This window comes from Cyprinus carpio, chromosome B20 (assembly GCF_018340385.1).
Source record: "Cyprinus carpio isolate SPL01 chromosome B20, ASM1834038v1, whole genome shotgun sequence".
Taxonomy (NCBI): Eukaryota; Metazoa; Chordata; class Actinopteri; order Cypriniformes; family Cyprinidae; genus Cyprinus; species Cyprinus carpio.
Genome location: NC_056616.1, coordinates 21,711,411 through 21,723,980, shown reverse-complemented (window position 1 = coordinate 21,723,980; position 12,570 = coordinate 21,711,411). Strand labels below are relative to the sequence as shown.

The following is a 12,570-nucleotide window of genomic DNA, read 5'->3' as shown; positions in this document are numbered from 1 at the left end:
CGTTTATTTCCATTTATAGGTTCGTGACTGTATAAAAAGGTAGATATAGGTGTGTGTGCGTGTGCAAACTGCTAAATTCTAACAGGCTTCAATTAGTCAATAATTTTGATTTGAAAGTTAAGAGATCAATTTCTCACTTTCCTTATATTTTATTTTAGCTTAAGCGTTTAAAACGGTGTTTAAAACAATGCCAATGTGTGCACTCACTAGTTGCGTCATGACGTCCTTTCTACATTTTCGCCTCGAACTGAATAGAACTTGTCAATTTGTTTTACAGACATGCACACTTCGCACTGCAGCCAGGAATGCGCAGAGCACATGATTTGTTCCAAACACTAGGCAGACTCATTCATTCCCATCAGACGCAGACTTCATTCACGTGAAGCACGCGCTGCCGCCTTTTAACAACCCTACTACAGTGAAGGATTAGTTCGTAATTATTAAACATGTCCTGGTGACGTTGCTTGGTAGCTCTCCAATGGCGAACGACTGAATATTACACGTATAATGATGAAGTTGCTTTCATAAGCCTACCTTTAGCTCATGAATATTAATAACCCTGCCTTCACCGTGGTAAGATTCGTAAATGAGTTGACCGGACTGCTGAATCTTCTGCACCAGATCCATCCGATCTCACCCACAGCCAAGTTTGCCGACTCCGCATACAGCATCGGAATTACTGACTGCAAGCTTGTTTTCTCTTTTCCGTGGATCTGATGCAATGAGTGCTTTCACTCATGTCTTGAATCCTTCGAAAATGGCTTGGAAGAATTATTATTTTGCCGTCTAATTACAAAACGCATATTTTAATATTCGGTAGGGTTTTTATTAATTTGTTTTTTCACTGGTCACTGAAACTGCACAGGACCATGGATCCTCCACCGTCTTCAGAGAAATCGCATCTCATCAACGAAAGAAATGCCAAAATATACTCCTTAAAACTTAACAGGTAAAAGGATATTAATCTATTTCAATTATTTATCTAATAATAATAATAATCATTTGGGAGATATTAGTGTGATTCGAAAATGCATGGTCTGGAAATTGGTGCACAATTAATGATCAGAATTATAAAATTGATCTGTATGTTGTGTAGCATTGTATGGAGAATCAAACATTTAATCATAATAATAATAAAATGGCAATGCAAAATAGTTAAGTGTTATTGAGAATATCTAAATCTTTCCAAAATCCTCTCAACATTACAGACCTGTCACAGCGAACAGATGGAGTCTGATATTTCCACATTCTGATACTAATTCAAAAGCGATATGCGCCAGTCTTAGTTACCTGATGAAAGCCATCCATGTTTATTCTGAAAACAGACGTAAAATAAAATGTGTATTTGTTTAGCATGCAGTGCGTGAGATGTTTAATTAAAAATAATAATAAATCTATGCCTGAGTTCATTTTGGACAGTAACCTTTTTTGAGCAATTGCCTCAGGGAACTTTAGTGAGCAGAAGAATGAACGTAGTCTACATAGCATGGCTTCCATATGGGCTAAGCTTTCCATTGTGTTTCTTAAAGTAATAAAAATCAGATGCAAAAAAACAACAACAAAAAAAACATAATTATTAAAGCCTTCAAAGACCCTTTCTCTTCCTCTGCACGCCCAACTAAAACGATCCTAAAGCAAGCAGACGATAGAACAGTTTCAGCACCATGGACAGATTCACTTCGGTTGCTGATATTAAAAAGAGCAACGTGAACTCAGAAATGATACTTATCATATCTACTCAGAAATGATACATAACATATAGCCAACATGTTTAAGAAAACATTTATGAATATTATGTTATTTAAATATTATGCTCCCCATTACTCCTAATTATAAGCAGCTACCTGGTGGTAATACATTTTTTTATTTTTTTGTCAGACCAAGAAATATTTTACTAGGCATAGGCATAAATAATAGGCTAGATAAATTCGAGTATTGGTACGTAACGAAACTCACGAATAATACAAAAAATATGACAGCTGTATAAAAGCTGTAAAAATAGCTTTTACATTTTTTGTGGAATTAAGGATGATGCCGAGGAACAGTTCGATTAAAATGCGTGAATATAGAACATTTCATCGCACAGTTTTATTCTGAACATATGTAAAACTGTGCGATAAAATGAGTAAACATCAGGCGATAGTTATCACAAGAGATTGAGAAAGTGTTATCTTCTGTCAGTTTCAAGTTGTGTGCATTGAATTGCAATGAACGGGCTGCTGCTTCTATTAGTTGGATCGTGGTCTTGAGTGAAAAACGGCGAGAGCTCATGAAAATTCAGGATGAATTTAGATGGATGTGGCAGAGGGGTTTAATAAAGCTGCTGAAACAAATAAAGCATCACGTATCTATTTAGCTTGGTGACCTATTTCATTAACTAAAAGGTATTTTCAAAAATAGTACACTGATGGTACATCAACAGGTCACCTGAACAAATTTCGAAGGACATGGGACAAGGGCAACTAAGAAGTAGATGCTATCCAGAATTAGGTGTTGTTACTTTACTCAGGAAGTGGGCATTCTGTTTTAGCTGATTTCTCAATTTAAAAAACAGCCGGGTTTTGCCTTAAAGAGCGAAGAAAAAAAAGAGTATAGCTAAATGCGCGCGATATGATAAAAGCTCGTTATTTTAATCTATAATTATAGCCTACTAATATAATTAGGCTATGTTTTTTTTTTTATTCATCATCCAACAAATCCTGTTATATCAATTACAGAACATCACAGCAACACTTGATCCAGTATAGCCTAGTATTAAAGTGCTCAGAAGCAGGACCCAATGTAATGCTCTTCTGCACTGCCACAAGATCGACAGCATGTTTCAGCCGAAAACCTTCTGTCAAACTGTAAACATCTCCATATGCACCATCTTAAGAGCATTTATGCATTCAATAAATAGAGGAAATAGTGTTAGATTAGAGGAGGGACATACACTGTCTTATTAAAACATACTATAAATGCTGTTAAACCTGCATGCCAGCTGTGGTTGCCAGAAATCCACTGTAAAAAAAAATAAATAAAAATAAATAAATAAATATAAATAAAAATAAATAAATAAATATATATATATATATAAGCATTAGGGGCCATTGGTGCCAGCTGTATTTACCGGTAAGATGTTACTAATATACTTTCAAAAATATCGCCAACTATTGGTTGTCATCCAGCATTTTAATAATAAAATAAAAAACACAAATTTATAGTTAATAACCTAATAGGCTAACTGACTCTTCCAGGAATTAATGTAGCCTATATTGACAAATTAAACCCAAAACACCACAATGGTAAAACTAAATATATATATATATATATATTATCTGATTATCAGATTTTTTTTAAATGATTAGTGTTTCCATTCACATTACTTCTGCAAATAAATCTCTTCACATTTCCTAATTTCAGCACATTAAATTAGGCCTGTTATATTTTAATAATACTCAACGCTAAAAATGAATTCTGATTATGAAGTCAATAAGTAGAGTAAAGGCTCGATTTCATAGTGTCAGGAGATCAGAAAAACATAGGCTATGTGTTGTATGTGTGTAGTATTGCTGGTCTATGTCTGCTCAAAAGAAAAAAACATCATCCAGTGTGTCATGTCTGTGTCCCGGTGGGGTGATTAAACAGACGCCGTGTTCCACTCGACTGCCTCCCTTCAGCAGCAGCGCTCGTGCGCGCGTGATGCAGTACTCCGGTTATCTCATGCGCGCCGAGATTGCGCTTTCCGCCCCATTAGCCCCATCATAGCGTCTCTCTCATCAACACACAAGACAGAAGGGCCAAAACCGACCATGTCAGCAGATTTAAACGCAGACTGATCTGGGTCCTCATGGCATGAGATGTGTAGTATTTACACACAATATTTTCCTCTACAAAGCACTTGTACATACGATTTTAATATAATTATATACATACACACACACACACACACACACACACACACACATATATATATAAATATATATATATATATATATATACAGTACAGACCAAAAGTTTGGAAACATTACTATTTTTAATGTTTTTGAAAGAAGTTTCTTCTGCTCATCAAGCCTGCATTTATTTGATCAAAAATACAGAAAAAAAATGTACGCATTGTGATATATTATTACAATTTAAAATAAATTGTTTTTTGGTGTCACATCACATAAATTATCATTTATTTCTGTGATGCAAAGCTGTGTTTGCACATTTTATGTCTGTTACTCCCTGATAAGATAGAACCAAAAACAGGTATTATAGTATCTGTGTGATGGCTGGTTTATAATGGTGTCACTGCACATTATGTGTTGTTCTTACAGTGAATTATCAGGTTCCAAAGAAAGTTGTCCAAACTTGCCTTTGGGAAATGGCGATATGGCTGGTGCTATCGAGCTGAAGAGGCCTGTCGGAACTCATTGCCATGCAAAAAAAGCAGCATTCGTTGAGAGCCATGATAAACTCATTGCAAAGAAAAAGCTGTACATCGCCTCCATAGTCTGTCTGGTTTTCATGATTGGAGAAGTTATAGGTAAGAATACTGTGCCTTTCTGGAAAAAGTATAGAGTTTACTAATATGATGAAGCTAGAATTTTTGAAGAATTAGCATAAATCTAACATTATTTTTCATAAATGTAATGACTACATTAAAAACACATTAAAGTTAAGGCAATGTTTTACCACTGAGTAGTTCACACAAAAATGAAAAGTTGCTGAAAATGTACACACCCTTAAGCCTTCCAAGATGTAGATGACTTGGTTTCTTCATCAGAATAGATTTGGAGAATTTTGGAGCATTATGGTACTTGCTCACCAATGGATCCTCTGCAGTGAATGGGTGCCGTCAGAAGGAGTCCAAACAGCTGATAAAAAAGATCACAATAATCCACAAGTAATCCACACAACTCCATAAACAAATCCATCAAGATCCTCTATAACATTTCTTTCTCCCATGAAAAAGTCTACTCGTCTGAATCAGGAGAGAAATATGCACAGATCAAGCACCGATTACAAGTGAAAACAGTTCAAACCATTCTAAACTGATACGTTGGAGAAATTTTGATGTGAGAGGACAACAGAGGATGGACTTCTTCACAAGAGAAAACGTTATTATTATGGATTATGGACTCGCCCAGAAGCAATGTTTTAAAGTTAAAACACAAACACAAACATGCAGCTTCTTATATCAAAAGACATTAATTGATGGACTAGAGTCACGTGGATTACTTGTGGATTATTGTGATGATTTTATCAGCTGTTTGGACTCTCATTCTGACGGCACCCATTCATTGTAGAGGATCTATTGTTAAGTGACGTAATGCTACATTTCTTCAAATTTGTTCTCTCTCTCTCTCTCTCTCTATATATATATATATGTAAAACGTTAATGCAAGCAATTTATTTTGCTTTGTCTTTGAATGCCAAAGTTGTTCTTCTCACAATAAATGCCCTGGTTGCATTTCACAACCAAGTAAATGATGGATTAAGCAATTTGTTATTGTAGCACAAAATTACTTGACTCCAGTCCTTGACTCATTTTAAATGCGATAAGCAGGCTTTTCTGTTTTGTTCAGCCTGTACAGCACTTTTTGTTCAAGTCAGCATTCACAATCCAAGTACACTTTAATATAATTATGTAATTTTATCTTTTAAACTACAAATGATTTATGCTCTTAGCTTTCTCCAAAGCCTTTTGTGCCTCACTTCAGTAATGTTTTCAGAGTATAATAAAATAAAGAGATTTCACAATGAATAACATTTACAGTGAATGCTCTATGGTGGATTATAAAAGCAAATCATCTCTATCTACACTCTTAAAAATAAAGATTCTTTGGCATTGATGGTTCCATGAAGATCCTTTAACATCCATGGATGCTTCCCCTTGCACAACTGGCTCTTTATAGGCTTACATTTTTAAAATGTTCTTCACACTAAGAGAAAAATGGTTCTTTTAAGAACTGTTCATTGAAAGGTTCTTTGGGAAACCAAAAATGGTTCTTCTATGGCATCTCTGTGAAAACTCCCTTTTGAAATCTTTATTTTTAAGAGTGTATCTCTCTAATAGTCATTTCTTTTTCTCTGCTGTTCTTTTGATGAGGTGGTTATCTAGCACACAGCTTGGCCATTATGACCGATGCAGCTCACCTTCTGACAGATTTTGGCAGTATGATGGTCAGTCTTTTCTCCTTGTGGATCTCCTCAAGGCCACCAACCAAGATAATGAACTTTGGCTGGCACAGATCAGGTTTGTCCATCCTTGAGTGTCTATCTCAATTCTATCAAATACATTTTACATTCATTGTTGAAGTTGAAAATCTTAAATCTAAATCATGCATATCAATTAAATATTTCACCCCCTTCCAAAAAAAGAGAGAATATTTTTGTTCACCTTCATGTTCCTAACCCATATGTTATTTTTTTTCCATGTCATAGTGAACACATTTGTCTGTCAAGCACCAAAAAAAAAAAAAAAAAAAAAATCAATACATTCAATACAGAAACCAATACATTATTGTTGCACTATATATTCTACATCTTCTGAAGTTATGGGATAGCTTTGGATGAGAAGCAGACTGAAATTTAAGTCATTACTATTCCTTTAAAGCAGATTTTAAGACTTTGCTACATCCAGCTGTGATGCCAAACCATATTTCTCTCAAATGAACATCTCACAGAGATTCTGGGAGCCCTGATATCTGTGGTGTCCATCTGGATTGTGACTGGGGTGCTGGTGTATCTTGCCATTGAGAGGGTAGTAAAAAATGATTACGAAATCGAAGGCCATGTGATGCTCATCACCTCAGGTTGTGCAGTCGTGGTCAACATCATGTGAGTAGATGGACACTGGAATTATAAGAAGCTAAAGTTGTAATAGTTAGTTGTGGTATAATTATGTTGGCTTGACAAATCTATATAAAATGCTGCTGCTTCTTCTGAGACCAATGTTAGCAACACACTAAAACATGCAATACGCTAAATCATGGTAGAAACATGCTAGCAATGTGCTAAAGCATTTTCTCTGAGAAAAAAACTTTCAAATCTCAAGCTTTTCAAAATTTATTTCAAACTTTCTGACAAGGCTTTGTCAAAATTTGTCATCAAACTTTATATGTATAGAATCTCAAACATTAGAAATAAAGTCCAAATTCAGACATTTAATGAGCAATTGTGGAATGTACAGATACTTGAAAAAATGAAACAGTATGTGCATTTTTGTTTATATTCCAGAATGGCCTATATTCTACACCATTCCACGACCTTCCACAGTCACGGTTCAGGCTACCACAAGATTGATGAGAATGGGATGAGCCCTGTCGGCCATGGTCACTCCCACAGCCTCCTGGGTAATCATGGGAACACCAGTGTCAGAGCAGCATTTATTCACGTTTTGGGGGATCTCTTACAGAGCTTTGGAGTGATGGTGGCCGCCATTATTATCTTCTTCAGGGTAAATGAACACTGACAAAAAGAATTATCCTAAAAATGTGTCTTACCTCTTTCAAGCCCTTTAAAGCCCAATATAAAATGGCATTCAGTCCAATTAACTTACATGTGCCAATGAATCAGAATAATTTTTGTTAAGAATGGATATGCAAGTTGTTTAACTTGAGCAATTTTTACCCTTTAGAATAGTGTTCAATGATGAATCAAGCACAGTAAGAGTCATTTCTAAAAGCAAAAAAGGTCAAATAAATTGTTTTAAAATAGTTTGTCTTATTTAATGGCTTGAGCATGTTTAATGAAAATGGAAAATAATTCTAAACTAATTATTTACAGTTATGTTTAAAAGTCAGTAAGATTTTTTTGAAAGACGAAAATTTGCAATCAGCAGAATGCATTAAAGTCATTAAATATATTCAAGTAAAAACAGTAAAGCTATCTATTATATAAAAAGTTGTCTATTTCAACTATATTTAAATGCTGAATGCTGTTGTTTTGAACTTTATATTCTGATAAAGAATGTATCAGTCTCTACTAAATAATTAAGCAGCACAACTGTTTTTAACATTGATAAAAATAGGAAATTGAGCACCAAATCAGGAAATAAGAATGATTTCTGAAGCATCATGTGACCGTTTTTCTCAATATTACTCTTTTTACTGTATTTTGATCAAATAAATGCAGCCTTACTGAACTTAAGAGCCCTTTAAAAAATTTTGGACAATAGTGTAAATGCTTTTTTTTAGATAATCAAATTTAATAATCTTGAAAAGGAAGAGGGCACTGAATTCTTTTCACGAGTCTTGAAAGTACTTGAGTGGAGAATGTTTCTTCTGACATTTGAAGTCTAATTCAATCTGACATTTTGTGAAGAACATCTGATTTTGTTCTTTAATGCATCAGTACCCCCTATTCTCTCTCCACCTTCTAACGCAGCCAGAATACAAAGTAGCCGATCCCATTTGCACTTTCCTCTTCTCCGTGTTCGTCCTGGGCACCACAATTACCATCCTGAGAGATGTCTTCCGCATTATCATGGAGGGTAAATTTTCTCATTTAATAATTTAACTACAGTTACCTTATTCTCAATCACTTAAAACATGCATGCAGTGTCAGTGTATTTTCTGTTGAATTATCCTTGTACACTCAGTGCCATGTGTCTGTGTTCAGGGGCACCCAAAGGCATAGAGTTTAATTCAGTGAAGGAGGTTCTGCTGTCTCTGAAAGCAGTGAAGGCCATGCATAGCCTACATCTGTGGGCTCTCACCCTTGGCCAGAGTCTGCTGTCTGTTCACATAGCTATTGGTAAGTTTATTAACACCTGCTTCACAGCATGCTTATACAGTTATTCTTTAACTGTTCATTTGTCTTAAAAGCTATGTTAAAGGTGTCCTTTTTGTGCATCATTTGTATCCCCACTGATATAACTTCTGATATAATTACAGGACATGTTATTTAGTAATTAGTAATTTTTATATATTATATAAGTGTGAAATTAAATATTTAAAATATTTGTATTATTTTTGTAATTTGTATTATTATTTAAATGTTCAATTTGCATGTCTCCATTTGTTATCATTACATTTTAATGGCTTTAAATTTTACTTACATTTTGCTATTTTTACAGTCTTTTATTTATAATACAAGTTAAGACGTTTTTTGACCCTGTGGTTCAAATTGAATTTTATATTTTATTATTTTTTTTAATTTACTATTATTATTTGATTACAGTATATTGGCCTCAAGGTCAATTTTTTTTTTTTTTTTTTGGAGTCTGGGAAGGGGGAATAAGTTGACACATATCATGAAATTAAATGCAAATGTAATTCCTGAATTCCAAATTTTCTAGGCATTTAAAATTTCTATTCACAAATGGCACATGTTAATGACCCTAAATTTTTTTACATTTCATGTTTTTATTCGTTTTAAATGCAAAAATATATGTAATTTAAAGTGCAGCATCTTCTATTTAGGCTAAACTAACCGTGTTCCCCCCCATTTTAGAGGAGAATGCTGACCCTCATAGTGTCTTAAAGGAAGCCACTGAACTCCTTCAGACCAAATTTGGCTTTTACAGCACAACCATTCAAGTGGAGCCTTATTGCGAGGACATGATCCACTGCGCCCAGTGCCAGGACCCTATGGACTAAGTTCTCCAAGTGCATCGGTGAGAGGAGGCTGCCTGTATAAAATGTATGCACACATATTAAGCTTCATTAAGGGTCCAAGCCAGAAATGGAAACACTGTGCAAATGTCTCATCTACATATCATTACGAATATGTACATGCCAAATGCATTTTTATCGATTAACAAGACAAAAAAAAAAAAAAGAGATTTCACACTGTGCCATCTTAAAAGTGCATCTTCAGTATCAAAAATGCATTGGTTTATGGGAAGAATAGCTTTAAAATGAAGTGTTGGTTTAGTTTTACATACTGTATGCAAAGATAAACTGAATTGAGTGGCAGCACATAAATATGAGACCTGGAGGCATCACTGTGAGCCTTTTATTGTGACTTTGCAAGGTTTTGCTTGGCTGGCTGGCATCGTACATTACAGCAGAAGTGTACTGTAATAGCCTGTCTGCGGTCTTGGGAAGGTAAAAGATGGGTATTGACATGACTTCCTTAAAAACAATTAAAATAGGGTTTATTATGCCCCAGCCAGCCTTGTGTCCGTTGTCAGCTTGGTTCTCTAATCAATGTGAATGTCCGCCAAACTGCGGCATGATGTTGTAGGGCTTAAAAAGAAATTGTGCTCAAGTGTAATTATGGATTTTGTTGGTGATCTCTCACTAATGTCTTGTCTCATGGTACGATACTATTTGCAAAAGCAACCGGGTGATTAACTCTGTTCTTCCTCATTGGCTGTGATAGTGAAAGTGCTTTGAAAAAAGTGGCTTTGAAAAAACAATGGAGACAAAATGGCTGATGAATGAAACAACTAAGAGTGATATTAAAGGTGAAGTGTGTAACTATCCTGGTTTCAGAAATTAGTGCAGAAATTAGTAGTAGAAGTAAAACATTTGTAGGATATCCCAACAAATTCATTGGTGTTGAAGCTGAATTTTCAGCAGCCATAAATCCAGTCTTCAAAGAATAAATTGCATATTAAAATATGAATAAATTGCATAGTTAAAATAGAAAACCTTTTTTTACTGTATTCATTTTCACTGTATCAACATTTCTCTGAATCATTATTTGATCAGACTGTCAAAAGTGATATAAAATGCAATTTTATACCATATTTAGATGATAAGTGGACACTGCTTGCTGATCTATACATGCAGTGTAGTATAACATCCTAACTAATAAATTTCTGGATGTATAGAATATTTTGATGTACTACATTTGCAAAGTGTGCAGTATACAACAGAGCACTGCTTTCCAGCATTAATGCAATTAAATTGAGGTTCCATCAAATGTGACGAACGACATGGTAGCAATAACAACTATCATTTTTATAATTTTTGCCGCATTTGAACAAACTGATGAAAATAAAGATATTTTTAAACACCAATTGATTAAAACTGTAGAATATACAGTGCATACATAGTAATATTAAATAGTCCATTCTAAGCATAGCCAAGTTTAAACAACAGAAAAAGAGTGGAAGAATCAATCAATAATTTTGCAGTCATCGATGGCGCTAGTAGTGGCACAGAAATTACACACTTCACCTTGCTATGATGCTGTTGTGGATCACTCTGGTTTCTAGCATGCTTCACACCCTCCACACACTCATGTCTTCAGGCTCTGTCCAGCTGTGGTCTGCGATGACACACACACGCACACACACACGTTTTGCACAGGATTTCCATCTCTGATCTCGAGGCCGCCACACTGCCGCAATGACTCTATGACATTCCAGCAAGTGGTGCAACACATTTCTCATGTCTCTGTAGTTCAACACCGAGGTCATGGCAGTTACATACAATAATGAAGCACATGATTTTTGAATGTCTTTTAAAAAACATTTTCCATTAAAACCACGGTCTTCTTTTAATTCTTATTTTGTTAGCAACTTTCAGAGCCCCTAAATGAGCATTAATGCTCATTTACATTATATATGAAGATTTTGTATAAATAGAACACTGAATATGATTTTAGACTAATAAAAGACACACTTGACAGATGATTATTGTGTTTTAAAGCTTGCGTGTACTGATAAAATGTAGCCATTGTGATCTGTTGTGACGTTGTGAAAGAGTTTTAAGAGTTTGCTTTGCATGGTTGCTTTTTTTTTTTTTGGCTGCGATTTAAATGACCAGTAAACATAAATTATCAACCTAAGGACCTCGCAATCTCACTGAAATTCATTAAATTCTATATTTTGTCTATTTGTTTTGATAAAATGAATATATATTTTAAATGTGAATATCACAGTCATTTATAAAACAAGAAAGAGTGAACAAAATGATAATATGAAAGGACCAATGCATAAGCAGTATAGGCTATTTTTGATAATGTTGGGGTTGATGTGCCAAAGCTCTGCATTAACATTTTTACTTTTAGCGGGACCACAGTGACAATTTACTGTGATTAGGGGAGTCATTCCTGTTATGCTGGACATTTAACTATTTCTATTAAAGGGATTAGAATATATATATAAATGTCCTATTAGCCATTGCTATGGATTAAGAGTTATCTTACATTAGTTAGCGAAATTTCATCAATTGTCAATAGAGATGAAGCACCACTCAGACAAAAATGTCTTTTAAATGGAGTAGTTTTCTGTTGATCAACAAGTGAATTTGCGTGAATTGGAAAAACTTGAAAATGAGCAAAATTTGTGTTTGCACGAAATTTCATTAATAGTGACTGCGCCTTTAGAAGTATTTTTTTTAACCATCTTCTCAAGTGTCTTATATCATGAGATCTATCTGGTCATTTTATCAAACAGCACATAATAATTTAGAGAGACAACCAAAAAAACATCACAGAATTCATAAAATCTATTGCAAATAGTCTAGTTACCGCTTTCGCAGTTTTTCACTTCCTGCATGATGTCATAAGGGATTGGCTTTTGTGAAAGGCTCTAATTAAAGAGAAAACCTATAAATTGATTATTAAAATAACATAGGACACACCTGAAATATTTCCTTATAAATAGACCTTTTTCCATATAAAAAGCATAATAAAATAAAACTA

At 34.5% G+C, this 12,570-nt stretch overlaps 1 protein-coding gene across 1 annotated transcript; it reads left to right on the top strand.

The window, feature by feature from the left end:
- Positions 1-431: 431 nt before the first annotated feature.
- On the top strand, positions 432-12,455 carry slc30a2 (solute carrier family 30 member 2). The gene is made up of 8 exons (XM_042746233.1): positions 432-949; positions 4,302-4,510; positions 6,077-6,223; positions 6,654-6,807; positions 7,207-7,426; positions 8,356-8,461; positions 8,590-8,724; positions 9,424-12,455. Exons 1-8 carry the CDS (start codon positions 870-872, stop codon positions 9,567-9,569), a joined length of 1,197 nt encoding a protein of 398 aa, XP_042602167.1. The 5' UTR covers positions 432-869; the 3' UTR covers positions 9,570-12,455.
- The last annotated feature ends 115 nt before the right edge of the window (positions 12,456-12,570 follow it).